Source organism: Pygoscelis adeliae, unplaced genomic scaffold, assembly GCF_000699105.1.
Source record: "Pygoscelis adeliae isolate BGI_AS28 unplaced genomic scaffold, ASM69910v1 Scaffold103, whole genome shotgun sequence".
NCBI classification, from domain to species: domain Eukaryota; kingdom Metazoa; phylum Chordata; class Aves; order Sphenisciformes; family Spheniscidae; genus Pygoscelis; species Pygoscelis adeliae.
Window position 1 is genome coordinate 3,856,486 of NW_008824723.1, and position 17,232 is coordinate 3,873,717.

Consider the following 17,232-nt stretch of genomic DNA (forward strand, 5'->3'; position numbering starts at 1 on the left):
AGAGGTCGCCTGCCACTAGAGGTTTGAGTGCTTAGAGGGAGGGTTGAAGGTGGGCCTGCAAAATAACAAACAATCTTCTTACAAATACATGTGCATAAACGTCAAAGCAGCACTGAAAAATTCACAGTCAGACGCACAGCGAAGTGCAGCAAAAGACTAAAATAAAAACACAAGCCATGCCAAAACACTGTTTAGATTAAATGACACGTTCACCACATTTTTAACCATCTTAGCCATGGGAATATAAGCAACTTGACAATAGAATGACACGTGTACTTATGTTTAAAAAATACAGGATTAATCACTCCAGGATTTCTAATTTTAGGCATTGTTTAAAAAAAAAAAAAAAAAAGAGAAGCATGAAATCTTAAAATTAAGTAATATTTAGCATGTGGGACTAAGATTACTATTAATTTATACCAGAATGAAATAACTTTCTGGATGTTCTATTATGTGGGGATTTTTTTGTTTTCCCCCTCCAAAGTGGGATAGAAATCTATCTACAAATTTTCCTTGCATTTTGAAAATAGGATTGTAAGCTTAGTAAGTTTTTCTGTAGTTATTTTCCCTTTTTTCCTGTGGCTTAAATACATCAGACTACGCATTTTCAGAGCAATACAAATTGTTTTATGCAGTGCATATAAAATAAATATCAGAAAAGCTCTTTCTGAGGCTGAGATTAGATATTTAAAGATAGCTTATTTATAAGCTTATAAGAGCTTATGCAGTCACCCCTACCCTTAAACCCTTTATTTCCCCTTGCATCAATGTTGGCACAAGTATTATTCAACACAATGCGTGTTTGACAGGATATGGGAACAGATACAGATTAAAAGACAAAATAACCCAGAGGGAAGACAAGAGTTTTCCCTAATCAACTTCACCATTCACCTTTAACAAGAAGCTCAAGGAAGCAGGCAGTGCTGGGCGCAAACATGCAGTGAGGGGACAACTGCTCAAGTCAGCTGCCATTACTGCCAAAAGAAATTACTTGTAACACTTATCTAAATTAGTTCTACATTAGGTTAGAATAGCTTTAAGGGTTTTGTTGTTGGGGTTTGGAGTTTTTTGTTGTTTTTTTCCTTTGTTTTTTTGTTGGGTTGGTTTGTTTGTTTTTTAATCTAAGCAATAAATAACACTTCACTGCAGTCATGATCTTGCAATAAGTTTTGTATGTAAGAGAGCTTTGCCATCACAGGCTCTGGATAAATGCAGAAAATCGACATAAAGTTTTAAAAGTTTATTTATACCTGAAATGTCAAGTCTATCGTCACATATTTTGGTAGCACTATAGAACCAAGTTGCCTGTTTTTGAAAACCTAACTTATTTGAACAGTATTTGAGACAAAAATCTTCATTTTCTTATTCAGCATATACCCTAGCCTGCACACAGAACTAGAGCTGCCTCTCTAAAAATATTTATTGCCAGTCTCTATACGTAGACTGAAAATTACCAAAGGAATTTGGCATTCCTTCCCAAATTACTATATATCATAAAAGTATTAAAACCAGTGAAGAATAATCTTAGCTAAAATTCCTTAGGTGAAACATTAAACATTGAAAAAAGTAACTTCAATTATCCTATAACCATGTGTACATTTGCCAGATATTTTCAGCAGGCGACCTCCCTCTTTCTTCTTAACCCCAAAGAAAAGATTAATAAAACTGCCCATAATGAGTTAATGATTCAATCTATCCTCTTCCAGATTCAAGCCTGGAAGGCCCTTTGCTGCTCAGGAGAATCTCTCAACCACAACCCCAGCAGGTATTTTGGGCCTGGCTTTCCATTAATTGCTTACTCTTGTAAATGAAATTATATATTTTGCAATTGTTCCTCTCAATTTGCTTCCAAGTTCACAAAACTGTTAATTGGCAAGCAGTCAAATGTTAGTGCAAATTAACAAGATTGTTCCCCAATTTGTATCCTTTCTCATTTTAATTTCTTCCATGAGCTTAAGAGAGCAAGCTAGTTTGAACCACGCATTGAAATGTTTCTGCCAGGAAAAATAAAAAACTTTTCCTACACTAAGTTTTGAGTGACAATCCCCTAGACTTCTGCAAGTTATAAGTTCTTTAGTTTGGTTAAATACGAACCAAAGGTTGTTCTATAAACGGTAAGTAACTCAGTATATCTAGGAGTGGCGAGGGGGAAAGAAAAATTCAATACCCAGTGTTAACAGTAACATTATTTTTAAAGCATGTGGAAGACATACACAGTATGTCACTACAGTATTTTTCTCTTGTCCTGACATCTCGAAAAGGAGTTACACCCTCCCAAAATGTCTGCAAGGGGGAACGGCCAACACGGCACAGGTTCTGTCCGACCACCACCTGGTGTCCCGCTGTCTGTACTGCAGGACAGCCTTACCGCTCCACGCGAACACGGGCTCCAGCCCCGCCGCAAACGGCGGCTTAAGGGGGAAAAAGGGGAGGAAATGCGTTCAAAGTCTCTTGTGCGCGTATTGCAAAAATAAAACTTCAGACGTGAAGTAAAATTTGGACTTTTTATTGCCAATGAAATGAAGAATCCTTCTCTACGAAAATAACATTTAGTAGGATCAAAACCTCTTTAAAATTGGTTATGTGGATCTATTTCATATTTCACACTAGTAGTATATAGATCTCCAGACATCACAGAAGAGTTGAAAAACATTGTCACTTCATAGCTTTTGAAAGTTCACATGGCATACAACAGTTAGAGGGAAAAGGTGTTAAGCTATTAAAAACAGTGCACCTTTTCAGACTCCTATCATTTGTTCCTATATTAATTTTATGGAAGGAATAAATATGAATTTAGAAGTCATACACTAATGATGAGATGGCTGAGATACAAAATAACTCACTTTCAAATAAACAGAAAATAAAGGAAAACTTCAAAACACCTTTTCAGAAAGGGGTATAAAGTCACATCATGCTTTGAATAAAGCAAACGTGGGAAAGATTCTGGAATCTAAATCAGCCTATGGAAACAACTGGTGGAATAATACAAAGATCTGCTGATGTACAAAGTGTCAGTAAAATTATTATAAGATACTTTGTATTACATATATATACACACACACCCCAAAAAAAAAAAATCTAAAAAAAAAATCTAATATGGTATTTTTAACTATGCAAGGCTAGCCAGGTATTTCTAAGTAATAATCAGAGCAGTTATTTTTCCAGATGAAAGCTATTTTGTGATTTTAACCAGGCAGCAAGTAAGCCAACCATTTCTTCTCCACAGTCATCTTAATGGAGATTTCTCACATAGTTGCGAAGTTCACATTTCACGTAAATCATTTTCCTCACACAAGCAAAAAAAAAAATCTTGACCTAGATTTTTTTTAATTCTGCTTCCGTTGGGCTCTTTTCTTCAGTTAGCTGGGGAGCAGTTGCTTTCAGTAAAGCTGCTGTCATCTTTTATCACTTTTTCTTATTACAAGGATCACGTTTTCATGTGCAAATAGACCAAATAATCTCAAATTTATTGTACTAAGGTAAATAACTGGAAAAGGTCTGCAATTAATAGTGCATTGCCCTTCAGCTTTTGTGCAGTTAGTATACTATCTTATTAATTTGTGTACTTGTGAAGCCATGCAAAGCTGTTACCATCCACGCAAGAAATGGTGGGTTTAGAGTGCAAAAACCTCACATTTGTGTTTATTTTTTACCACTTAATGAGAGATATGGATTAACCAGTATTCCAGTTAATGGCAGAACAGGTACTGCAAAGGAAAGTAAGTGTACATTAAAAATAGTATTTTCATTAACAAGTTTTGTTATACTTATTTTTATTGTTCTTATGAGTGACATTTTTGCAGAGATATTACTAAAAGCCTTCTTCAGTTTGTCTTACTTCAGATCATATATTTTCAGTACTAAAAATAAGACCATAATTAAAGAAAAAAATTACCACAATCACGCTGAACAAGAAAGCTAAGAATATACATTGATTCAACATTAGCATCTGAAGTTTATTCTATAATTAATGCTAAAAAAATTCCTGTTTAAAAAAGGAGCCAAAATTTATATTAAAGAATGTTGTATTTTGGGTTGATGCACAAATATAAAAAACCCCACATGAAATCAATAGTTGTCAGCCTTCCCTTCCTATTACAGCACTAAAAAAAGTAGAGTTTGAGTGGGATAACTAGTATTATTTAACCAAAATGTACAACACGTTTAAAGACTTAATTTTTAAAATATTCTTATAAATATATGCAAGAGAGCCGTAGAATCCTGAAAGCATTCAAAATAAACAGAAGAAACTGGATGACCTCAAAGGCTGAGGTAACAGAAACGAGATTAAATACAACAGTATATACAATGTTGAAATTCTAGACTAAGAAAGCATTTGTACTTCAAATTAGGGACTCCGGTTGAAAGCGGCAGTAGAGACTACCTGCGTAATGCCTGATATGCCATAGTATGGTGCAATCATGAAAAAATAAATAGGATGAAAAGATGTTCCGATGTAGTATTTCCAGCTGAAACAGCAAGGTTTTAATGCTGTCCCTGCACTTCCAGTCACTTATATTTAAGAAAGCTGATTTAAACAGCAAAGGTACAGAGCAGGGCTAGTATGATGAAAGGACAACTTAAACAACAGGAGAATGAAAACACTCTATCGGAAAAGGTGAAATATGCTTGGATTGTTTAGTCTAACAAAACAGAAAGGGAGACCTGAATGATTGCTACCCAGGTAGTGCCTTGATACGGACACCAGTGACAGAAAAATCACTGAAGCTATATGACAATGTTGGTACATGAACAAAGTAATTTAGTGGACTTGAGAAGATTTCTAATCCTGTGAGCAATGCAGTCAGACAACTTCTAGAAGTTATTAGTAAATGCAAATAAGCTAATTTGGTTAGATATTGAGTCTGACCAAGTGAAGAAGCAGATTATATGACATGGTGTCTGCAGTAACAGTGGACTGCAACCACGAAGGAAGTGCCTTTGGGTTTATGTACCTAACAATAGAGCTGTGAAAGAGAGTGTAAAATATGCAAACTTGTAAGTACTGAAGATCCGAACATAACTTCATGACATAAAATTGATCCCCAACCTCGGTGTTCATCCCATATGAGAGAAATAGGCAGAACCATTAAAAATCAATTAGCTTTCAGCTAAAATTAAGGAAACCTGGCTTAGATTGCCTAACACTTCTACAAAACTAGTTAGCAACATTGTCCTCACATTGGATTTGCAATTAAGGTTGTGCAAAAGTTTATTTAGCTACTGTGCTGAGTCATGCAACTACTTAAATGTTGATTATTTTTTTTTAAAGCTTTTTGTAAAACAACAGGCAGAAAACCTGCTATATGTCTGGAGCCATAACGCAGGTGTAAGCTGGAAAGACTAATGAAAAAGATGATTTTCAGAATGTTACAGACTAAAGATGTGACTGACAACACAAGTAAGTTGAACCTGAATAAGGTTAGATAAACTGCTGGAAAAGGTATACAGCGGTTGGCTTACACAGCTGCTGTACTCTGTAGAAATACTCTGTACTTTTCATTCTATTAGGATTAACTAGAGCTGTAGCAGAGATGGCAGAAAGCAAGATGGATCCACAAACGAGCTGGTTTAATGTAGAATAACCCTGTCTTAGCCACTGTTCATCAGCAGTTCAGGCTCACTCATCAGCCTTTGCACAGAAACAGCCGATACGCAGGCACATCTTTTGCACTGTTGTTGCAGGAACCTTCAACTTCAGAACTGATAGCAAATACTAACAGAGTAGCAGTAACTTAAAAATCATTACAGCTATCTGCTTTGTGAACATAAATAAGCCCAAAGACAGATCTTGCTCCAGCATTTTTTAAGAATTTTTTTGAAAAGTTTGATAACTGGATAATCCGAACTTCCATTATAACGACATATGGAGAAACTTAAAAAAATCCCCATATACACATACTCCAACTGCTGTACCCATACAATTTTTACAATTAATCAAACTAATTTTTAGACACCGTATCCACTAAAAACCATGGGCAAGAGTGGTGTGCATTATGTGAATTGCTCTAAACTTACCTTCTTTCCCCAACACAAAGTTCAGACTTGATGGCTTCCACTCCATTGTGGCATCTCAGCAAACGTGGAACTTTGCTACTAAGGAACTTCACTGGCAAATGAAGCCAGCTTACAGAGGGCTAAAGGGAGGTGGTTTTGTTTAAATACACAACATGATTTGGAAAAGAGTTACCTGTATGTCTCAAAGGATGTAAAACCTTCTGAAACTTTAAAAACCTCTGCCTCCTTCTAAGATACGGATCCCACCAGCTATCCACTTCCTACAGACTGTCTCCATGTGCTAGGAGGGTCCGTCCCATGGTATCTACTGGGGCCTCTCAGCAGAGCAGGGACAAAGATCAGATTACATTTCGGGACAGAAGGTAAGCTTAAATTTAATTACAGATTCAATGCTCTTCTTACTCTTGCTATTTAGGGAACTTAGCACAAAATACAATACTATGTTTTCATACAGTCTTAAATAGGTAGCTATTAAAAATGAACTTTTCTAACAAAAAAAAGCATTTGATAAGTAAGCTTGCATGTTAAACTTTGATGTAAGGGATATACTCTATTACTACTAATCTCAAAAGAGCAGATACATTCTAAAGGATTATTTTTTCCTACAGAAATAAAACTATCTCAGACTGCTTCAAAATTAAGATGTGTCACCAGTGTCTTATGGAAGTGCAGACTCTGCTTCTTCTTTTAAACAATCTGTTCAGGAGCTGGAAGTGGGGGAGATAACAAGGTGTAGCACAGTTTATAATGAAGCATAAGTGCATCTACAATGATGCTTCTCAAGTGACTTTTCCACACTGATGAGTGTTCTATGCAAGTCACTTTGTTCCCCTGTCATTTTGAGTCTGTTAAATTATTCCTATAACACAGGTATGTATTTAATGGAAACGTCTAAAACCAATTAAATACTTTACAATATTATTGAATGGAAATCAACCAAAAAAGCAGCATCACTCACAGACCGTAAAATTTTGGCATGTTTGAAGCAGAGAAGCCTAGAGACTTTAACGTAATAGTAGTTCCATTCAACCTCTCACTCAGACTTACACTGTGAATCTGGCATTTTCCACTCTGATGAAGTAGTTAATGTTACTATTACCATCAGAAGCCAGTAGTTCTCTGTATTTTGTGGTAATATCATATTATTTTGTTGTAATATGAATGAGGATTTCTTTTGCGTAATCCTTGACATGAAAACACACAAGAACTCAACGCTTCATTTCTTTCCAAGTAGCTTTGGTGTTGTGTTGATTCACTCATCTGGGAGTTTGCAGAACACCTAGGAAAATGTCTAACATTTCTGAAACTTGAATACATACTTAGAATGAAATATGCACGTAAATATTCCCCTTCCTGGAGAAAAAGACAATTTTCTGAATAAGTCCGTATAAGAGCTACACTACGTAATGACAAAGAAATAATGTTCATTATAATCCATTGAAAGCTGACACATACTAAGCAGTGTACAGACAGATACAAGACACAAGCTCCTTAACCTTCTTAAGGAAACAGAATTCATGATTAGTTTCCAAGTCTTGCAACTTTGTGACAAAAAAGTTATCCTAGGTCAGACTGAAGGAACATCTAAGCCAGTATACAGTGTCGGACAACGGACAATCAGTAGCTGACTGTTAGACAGAGCATGTAAAAAAGATGGGGGAGAGGAAGGAAAGTTAGAATCTTGTAATGCCAACAGGAAGGTCAACAAAGTTACGAGGAACACAAATGAATCCCCAATGAAACTGATAAAAAGAAACTTGGATTATGAAATCTCATGTGAAAAACACAGACCCCTGCAAAATTGTTTTGCCTCTTAATGGAAAACAAACCTGTTTAAAAAAAGAAAGCCAAGGGATTCATTTGGAAGTTGCCAGTACATGACAAAGACTGATGATGGAACAGTAGTTCTTAAGCACAGCATCTGAACCATTGTAAAAGCAGACACCTGATGCCAACACACTGTTCTGTCCCTTTTACTCTTTCACATTTTAGTGAGAGCATTTCTTCATTATTTTTTTAAAAACAAAGTTAACTATCAGTTGAGGAAATGAAGTAGGAAGTTATATCAGTGCTAACAAAAGGGAGCATCAGCATAACTGCTGAAGCCTTAAACTATACTGTAGCCTTCATCACAACTAAAGTTTTCTCTAACAAGTCTACCGTAAAAACACAATTTGGCTATTTCTAAATTAAATACGTAAAAAAAGGGGAAAAGATTAAGGTTTTTTTTGTTCTAAAAAGTAGATTTGCACAAATTATAGTAAAGTAACAGGTTTTGTTCCATAAACATGTCATCTAAACTTGAAGTTTATAGCTATCTAGGTCAAAGAACTACCATCCACTACAGCTGCAAGAGTAAGTCTCTCATGGAAATCAGTTCTCTTCCCTTTCAAGCACTACCAACAGTGTTACTACTATTATTAATAAGAAAAAGCATCTCATTCATTTCAACTAAATGTAGATTGCAAAACTGATTGAACTGCGGCACAAGCCTTCCTTATGGATAATCCTAGGAGGGCAAACTGGCTGTTTCACTCAGGGAAGAATGGGTGATGTTCAGTTCAGATCTTCAGTGCGTGACTTGTTAACTATCTGGCAATAGGCTTGGCATTTTCTCTGCTGTTGTTTACACCCCTCTAGCACTCACCAAAATGGGAGAGGAGAGTGTTGATGCACTGAGAGGGAAGGAACTTGGATACCAACCGGCTTAGCACTTCACAGGTCATTCTGGTATTTTTCTTTTTCCACACTGTCTGACTGCAAGGAGAGGGAGTCTTCTTACACCTCCTCGCCTCCAAAGCTTTGTTTCTTCACTCTCTCTCTGCCAGACACTACACAGCACATCATCGTATAGCACTACGCACTATCAGCCTTTTTCTAAAACACTTGTATTTTTGTGACTGTAAATGCTTAAAAATGCTTCTCCAAAATATGAACAGAATTTCTACATAAAATGAACCAACTTTTATTTAGCAGAGGATTACTTTATTTTTCACCCGTTCATGCACAGTTTCGAATGAGTCCATTACAAAGTGTGTCATCCCTCCCCTTTTTTTTAAGTTTTGAACATGCATTATACCATATTACTGCATCAACGTAATAAGAAAAACACACTACATCTTGAAACACTGAAATACACCTGGTTAAAGGAAGGACAACTGTGGAAAAATTACTACTTGCAAGCGTAGTTTGAAGACAGACTTACCTTTGCCAGCATTTCTAGGAGGAAGAGGAGGAGCATCTGCAGTGGGAGAGGTGGGTGAATCTGTGCTTGTAGAAGCAAAGATCTGATTGGTAAAAGCTCCATAGGAGAGTCTTTGCTTGTCTCGAGGAGTGCTAAATGCAGGATGAGTCATTTTGTCTTGGGGAGAAATGCTCGAAGAGTGACAAAAACTTTGGGGTCTTGGAGATCTTTCTTTTTTTATAGGACTAGGCTGCGAATAGAAAAACAAATATATTATACAGCTGTCTAAATACTGAATATAGTTAATACCTTTGGGAAAGAACAACAACATATTCTAGTGAACATGAGCGTAATTTCTTTCTTTATTGGACAAATAAGCCCACATTCCTCCTTTTCTCAACTATCCAACCTGAATGATCCTCTCCTCTAACTGAAAAATAAAAATTGTAGCATCAACAAATCATCATGTACACAAAGTTAGATTTATTCTTAAAGCAGAAGACATACAATAATAATATACTAAATAATATATTAATAAAAGCCTAGTAAAGTTTTTAGAATGTAAGAGTAATTTTCAGTTCAGATAGCTCTTTACTGAGACCAGTTATCCTCAAAGATCAAGTATATTACCCCATTGATGCATATTAAAAATAAAATAACCACTTCCAACACATCAGATTTATATGTTGACTGAACTAGCAATATATTCAGTGGTACATCTCTTCTTTTAAACATATATAATTGCTCTTTGAAGAAATTTTACACAGCAATTTTTGACTGCTGTATATTAATAACTGCATATGGAGCACAATCTGTTTCACTGCAGCTCTGGTTCAGGCAGGGTATTATCTCCAATACAGCATTAGTCATCCTCCCGAGGCTTCTTGCACAGATAATAATTTTGTTCTCTACTGTCCTTGAGGACATGTAAATTATTTCGGTTTCTGAATTTTTCAGTCCCAAGTGTCACAGAATATGAAAAGTTGACCACATTTCTTTCTACAGCACCCATATAAAATAGGAGAGGTGTATTCACATTTGTAACAGAAACAGAGCACAAAGTAATTAACTGACTTGCTAAAGTAGGACACTGAGGCTAAGTTTTCACATGTTCTAGGATGGCAATTATCCTATGCCCTCAAGTTTTGCCTTTCCGTTACTTCTTTTTTTAATCAGGAATAAAGTGCACAGCACAGTTTTTGAAAAAATAGAGTTATCTATTCAACAACTAGGTCTTTAATTAATTTATGGAAAATAAGTATGTAATTTTTGGATTTCCTCCAGCTAATAATTAACAACCTAGAATTCAGAAGGGGATAAAATGACAAAGTAATCTACATTTACTGATTTATATTATATTGTATGTCTTGTCAAAGCAAAACTTCTGAAACTCAAGTCCATAATAACTAGGTTGACAAAGTGTATTCAAAAAGCACTCTCGCAGTCTTTAATACAGGCCTCAAACCTAGCTTTTTTCAAAAAAAAAATCTGTAAGAAAAAAAAAATGTTAAAGTGGGTCTCTAATTTCCATTCATTTCAACAGAACAGAAATTTTGACAGTTTTTGTCAAAGCCATATCAGTAATTCATGCCTACCTTATCGTCTAAGTCATCATCACTTTCATCAATTTCTTCCTGCCGAAGATTCCATTCATACTCTACATGGACGTGTGGGTTTAGCTTTCCTGCCTTGGCTTGAGAAAGCTGAAAGACGTAACAATTCTTGTTAAAATACTTGCTGTTCCTTTGGTGTCAACAAAGTTAGTTTTGTAACAGCAAGCAATAAACTGAAGTATTTAGAGGTTTAAAACTTTTCCAGACATTAAAAGGAACAATTTCAGGGCAATCACACAAACATCCTTCATTTATTTGAGGTATAGAAAAACAGCTAAAAGGCAAAAAGGGAAGATTTTCTCAAAACAGGTGGAAGTTGCCATGGTTGACAAGCATTTGAAGAGATGACATCAAGAGAAGGTACATGCACAAAAGCAGAATGCATCTGGAGCCCTCCTTTCCAAAAAGGAAAGGCAAAACTTATAAATAAGTTTTGGTACATACAACTATTACCCCTCCAAAATCACAATCCTTGTGCTGGAATCAAAATAAAAAGTATCTATCATCCTTTATTTAAATATTTCCCTCCCTCTCACTGGATGAGGCCAATGTGTCCTAAGCAAAAAATTCCTCTACTTTGCCAGCCCAAATAATGTATTCACATTCTTTAAAAATCTACTACTTCAACAATCAGCAAAAAAAGAAAATTGCAGTTCATGGTTATTCTGAGGATATAAATTCTCCTTTTCAATGCTTAGATTTCCCATCATTATTTATTCCTTCACATCCTTTGAAATGTAGTCTACTTGGTACTAGTTGTTTCAGGAGAGCCTTTAACTATCTTCCCGAAATAAAATTTGGAAGAAAAAGTATTTTCAATCTGTTTTTTAAGTATTAATGAATCTACTTGAGTTGAAATTGAATTTAATTACACAGACTCCAGCTAGGCAACAGAAATTAGCTTTGTACATCTATCGTATTGCAACCATCTAGATACTTATTTTGTACTTTTTTATTGCCCATGGTAAACAATATGCTCACTCATATTTCTTTTTTACTCTTAACCTTATCTCATTGCCAATTTTGAGAAAAATGCAGAAATACTTTTCAGAAATGAAAAGAAGAGAAAAGGCGTAAATGCTCTATTATGGTTAACTGAAATAATCAGTGAGGTATTAGTGGAATTTCAATTACAGTAATTGAAATTATTAACTGCTAGATAAGCTCACTGATAACATGCACTTATTTTTGTTCTACAACACAATCAGTTGGTCCACATTAATGGCAGATGTTACTTTATTAAATATATACTGCAAAGAAAAAAACCAATCCATATCAGTTGTGTGTTGTACAGCTAATCTGTTCTTCAGCTGACAGAATACTCAAACCACTGGAAACAGTACTTACACAGCAGACATGGGAGTAACTGAGAAGTCAATGAGAGTACCACCTTATCAACCATAGCAAAATGTTGACTTGCATCCCCAGAAGTACAGAAAATTATTCTGATTTGCGAAGGACAAGCTCTCTTGATTATGCAATAATTAATTAATACATGACAAGAACTTTCAATTGTCAAAGGAAAGGTATTAAAATTACCAGCTGCAGAGAAAAAGTAGATATCCTCCTGGGATCATCAAAATGAGGCAAAAAAAAATTCTGAGAAATAGAATTAAGCAGCAAGTGACAACTGCTTTGTAAATTCTTCTGGTTTTTGTCTTGAATGTGAAACTGCAACACTACTTACACTTTTTAATCCCTTGATAGTACTTGAATTCACTTGCCTACTAAATGCATGCTGGTAAGAGGCACCTTAGAGGGCTAAGAACAAACAACCTTGTTGGTCTCATGTAAAATCCTTATTCCTGGCTAACTGCTTCAGAAGAGTACCTGGGAAAATCCTTTAACACCTTTATTTCTTGAACTCCAATAATTTTCTTGAGTGGCGTCTGTTAACATCACTCATACGTTCTCAAAATTCCAGAAAGTTTTTGCTCTGATCATGTTCAGTAGAGGGACAAAGTCCCACAGAAGCTGGTGTTTTATATTTGCTGATACCCTGTCCTGGTTTCGGCAGGGATAGAGTTAATTTCCTTCCCAGTAGCTGGTACAGTGCTGTGTTTTGGATTTAGGAGGAGAATAATGTTGATAATGCACTGATGTTTTAGTTGTTGCTAGGTAATGCTTATACTAGCCAAGGACTTTTTAGTTTCCCATGCTTTACCGACTGAGAAGGCTGCAGGTGCACAAGAAGCTGGGAGGGGGCACAACCAAACTGGCCAAAGGGACATTCCATACCATGTGCCGTCATGCTCAGTACATAAACTGGGGGAAGCTGGCTGGTGGGGGCCGCTGCTCGGGGACTGGCTGGGCATCGGTCGGCGGGTGGTGAGCAATTGCACTGTGCATCACTTGCTTTGTGTATTATTATTATTACATTATTATTATTATTTTATTTCAATTATTGAACTGTTTTTATCTCAACCCACGAGTTTTCTCACTTTTACTCTTCCAATTTTCTCCCCCATCCCACCGGGGGGAGGGGGGGAGTGAGCGAGAGGCTGCGTGGTGCTCAGTTGCCAACTGAGGAGAACGAACGACATACCCTAGCTTCCAGACATTACACTTTTGCTTCTTTCTCCTTTGAGGAAGTTTAATTTCAAGTTGTTTCAATTCTCTTTGTAAGAAGACTCTCACCATCTCTGAACTATCTGTCCCGTTAAATAAAATGGAAAAAGCCAAAGCAGGAAAAATCAAAGATGCAGACCTAAAAGGTCTTGACAGATTTAATATTTCAGGGTTTGTTTTGTATTCCTGATAGAAATGTCTCTAAGAAGAACTTTTGAGGTGATGAAGCCCAAACGTGCTAGAATGGTGCATTAATTAGTATCCAAATACCCAACCCTCCAGTACTTAAGGTCTTCAAATACACTGATTAAAATAACTAAGTACTTCCAGTAGAAGATAGATCTTTTACTTAAACCATTACAAAGAAAATGACTGTTGTGTTTTGAAGTTAGAAAATACTCATCTATGGTAGGGCCTTCAGATCAGCATACAGCCAGCCAGCTGGCAGCAGTACCAAGTTTGAGATACAGTGGTAACGATATTCTAAGTAGATCACATCTTTAAAGAAGTAAACCTCCTCCCCTCTCCAGCCTTTTCACCCCCAGTTCTTACCAGTTCCTCACATTGGACAGCTTTCGCTCTTTTTGCTGTGTCCAGAGCTGTCTCTCCAGCTTGGTTTACTACAAAATTAACAATAAAAAAAAAGAGAACGATTCTTTGAGATGTCTAAAGAATCAATTCATTAAGTTTCACTATTTTTAGCAGAGTAACTTCTAAAAGTGATCAAAAACATCTATTTACTCTATAGCAGCTGCAGCTCTTTAAGATTCCACTCTAAGTGCTCATGCATTTCATGTATCATTAGGTTCTTTCTGAACAGCAGCATCTGCTGGGACAGTTCCCAAATCCCTCCTAGCCATCCTAGCAGAGAATATAAAGAAATTTAGTCATTTCAATCTCCACTCAACTCCTTTGCCAGTAAAACTCTTACATGAATAAGCAGGAAGAGCAAGCAGACAGGGTAAGATAGCTTAAAAAGGAAAATTATTCTATGATTAAAAAAAAAAAAAAGGCAAATGTTGATCCAGGCATCTTTTACTTTGATTAACACACAGTGGTTTGAAGCCCGAATTTGAAGACAGAAGTCCTATTCTAAGATGACATCTGAACAAGAATAATTTTAAAACTTTCTAGCTATTTCATCTTTATAAAGGCTATAAAGTATTTTACATTTTAAAATAATGCCTGATCAGAAAGAAGGTGATATCTGAGCACTCTAGAAGCTCCTCTGGCACAACATCTAATGGGATCCTTCCTAGATACTCAGTAGCAAGTCTCAAGAAACAAGAAACAACTCCCGCCCCCAACTTTACGTGCACAAACCTTCGGTAAAATTTATTCTTACAGTATAGCTGTAAATGCCATGGAGCTGGAACAGAGTATGCTCTACATTGTATCTAGATTGTAAAGCATTTCTGTGATTGGGAACTGAAAACAGTTGAACTGAGGTCTCATACGCAAATTTGACTATATGCAATATTACATATAGACTGTCACTCATGAATTCTAGAAAATACAAAGCAGTCATCTAGAAAGGCCTATGAATTTGAAAGAATTAAGAACCCTAGAAGGAGGGCTCCTTATGGAAAGATCCAAGATGGTTCAGGAGTTTTAATATGAAAAGGAATGAAAATATAGTATTTCTTAACTGAAGTTAACACACAGATAGCTTAAGAGACTACATAAATTCCAAACTTTCAACCTGTAAGTATAAACCTGATATTTCAAGGCCTAAAAGAAGATACACAGTTCCTACGTGAGAGCATTAAAGGGAAAAAAAAAAAAAAAAAGACCCAAAAAAGTAAGAACACTCTTCTGGCATCTACCTAGGAGAGAGTTCAATGGAAGGACCAATAAACATGCTTAAGCTTGTTCAGATAGCTTTCCCATTTTCTTAATTAGGGACATATCTGCCAAAAAAAGGTCACATCAAATTCTTTGACTTATGGTAATATTAGAACATATTCTAAGGATGTATGAAAAAGCCAAGGAAACCAATTACTTCCACCACTGAGCTGTGAACGTAAATTTATGCAACAGTTTTTTTACTGAGCAGTGGAGGAAAATGATGGCGATGAGGGAAGAGGGAGAAATAAGAGTTCATACTCTTCAGTTTGCACCAAATTTTTCAGAAAGCTTCCCTCCTATAACAAGAACTGACAGAATGCAAATGTTTTATAGACATGCTGATGACGCTTAGCTCCTGAGCCTGACAAGCTGGATTCATGGAATACCTTCCTAACTCTCAAAATATGGCAGAGAAAGGAGAGCATCTAGTAAATGAGAGATTATCCTAAGTGTGAGCAAACAGTTTACAAAGATTCTATTTTTAATTAAACTTTTGCTAAGCCATGATGAAAAATGGACTGATATAAGTACAGCAAGTACCTACACATCTATCTCACACATGTAGATGGCAAACAGAACAAGAAAGGCAGCTGAGAAAGCTAATCCCTTCCCTAATCAGCTACAGTGGTGGCTAGGGCATGCTGGGTAAAGCTACAGTTGCCAACTGACATTAATATTAACAGAATAATTAACTGTTGTGTACACAAAGCCCACATACATCTAGAGTGGAACTAATGTGAGCAGTCATTTGAAGCATTATAACATAGAATCATAGAATGGTTTGGGTTGGCAGAGCCCTGTAAAGGTCATGTAGTCCAACCCCCCTGCCATGGGCAGGGACATCTTCAACTAGATCAGGTTGCTCAGAGCTCCGTCCAACCTGACCTTGAATGTTTCCAGGGATGGGGCATCCACCACCTCTCTGGGCAACCTGTGCCAGTGTTTCACCACCCTCAGCGTAAAAAATTTCTTCCTTATATCTAGTCTGAATCTACCCTCTTTTAGTTTAAAGCCATTACCATACATTAAAACCATTTAAAACCATTAACATACAAGTACTAGATGAATTTTACAATATAAACAACAAACCTAAATTCCAGGACATTTACAATGCGTCAGAAATAAAACTCTGCAGAAAAACTAGGATTTACCATTACTATTTCGTATCAGAAAATTGTCACTATTATCTTCTAAGAACTTAAGTTCCATTTCTTAACTGAATGCTTCCTTTAGGCTTGTTGGTGGTAAAGTCTTCATCTTTCCAATACAGTTTTATTTTTCCTTTTAAAAGTTTACTTAACACAGTGAGACCTAAATAAAAGTGGTTAAAATAACGGAAAGAAATTTTAGGAAATCTTTATTTCCTAGTTTTAAATAATGAGCTTACCTACATCAATAGTTGGCTTCCCCCTCAAAAGCAATTTCAAACACTCAGGCTTATTATACATACTGCAGTAGTGTAGAACCGTATTACCCAATGCTGTTTGCTTATCCAGGTTTCCACTAAACACAGAAGAAAAAACAATCAAGAAAAGTATAGTATGCTGTGCTATTCATTTCAGATCTAGCATCCCTATAAATAAGAAATGTATAAATACTTTACTGGACAAATATGAAGTAGAAGGAGAAAGAAATATTTTTAAATTAAACATTACTTTCAAAGACTATTAAGAATAGTTCCAAGCATACTGGAAATTCCTGAGCTGTGGTTGAAAAGGACTGAGCACCTGCAGATGTTCATTCAAAAAAAAAGTGAAACTCAAAGATTCAAACCTAATCCTTTGTAAGGTCACGCCAGTTGTTTTCCACCTGCCACTTTACCAAAATTTCTTTTTCAAACATGCTAAATTAGCCCAATAAAAAAAATCTGAAAAATCATTTTGATACAGTTAGAATAGGTTGATAAGTCCCACGCATTCAAGGAACTATGAAGAGAGTGGCTATGAGGATGCACAAGAGAGTCATAAGAAGGAATAGAAGGATACACACCGAGTTAGGGAA

The 17,232-nt window shown here is 36.1% G+C and overlaps 1 protein-coding gene across 1 annotated transcript in view; it reads right to left on the bottom strand.

Annotated features, from left to right (window-relative positions):
* Positions 1–17,232, bottom strand: part of ASAP1 (ArfGAP with SH3 domain, ankyrin repeat and PH domain 1) — a 132,665-nt gene that overhangs the window by 15,213 nt on the left and 100,220 nt on the right. Inside the window, exons 19-23 of the mRNA XM_009323357.1 lie at positions 16,619–16,734; positions 13,936–14,003; positions 10,798–10,905; positions 9,224–9,452; positions 1–55 (exon numbers count right to left, since the gene is read on the bottom strand). The exon at positions 1–55 is cut by the window's left edge and continues 116 nt beyond it. Coding sequence (XP_009321632.1) covers positions 1–55; positions 9,224–9,452; positions 10,798–10,905; positions 13,936–14,003; positions 16,619–16,734 — 576 coding nt within the window. The remainder of the gene's footprint in view (positions 56–9,223; positions 9,453–10,797; positions 10,906–13,935; positions 14,004–16,618; positions 16,735–17,232) is intronic.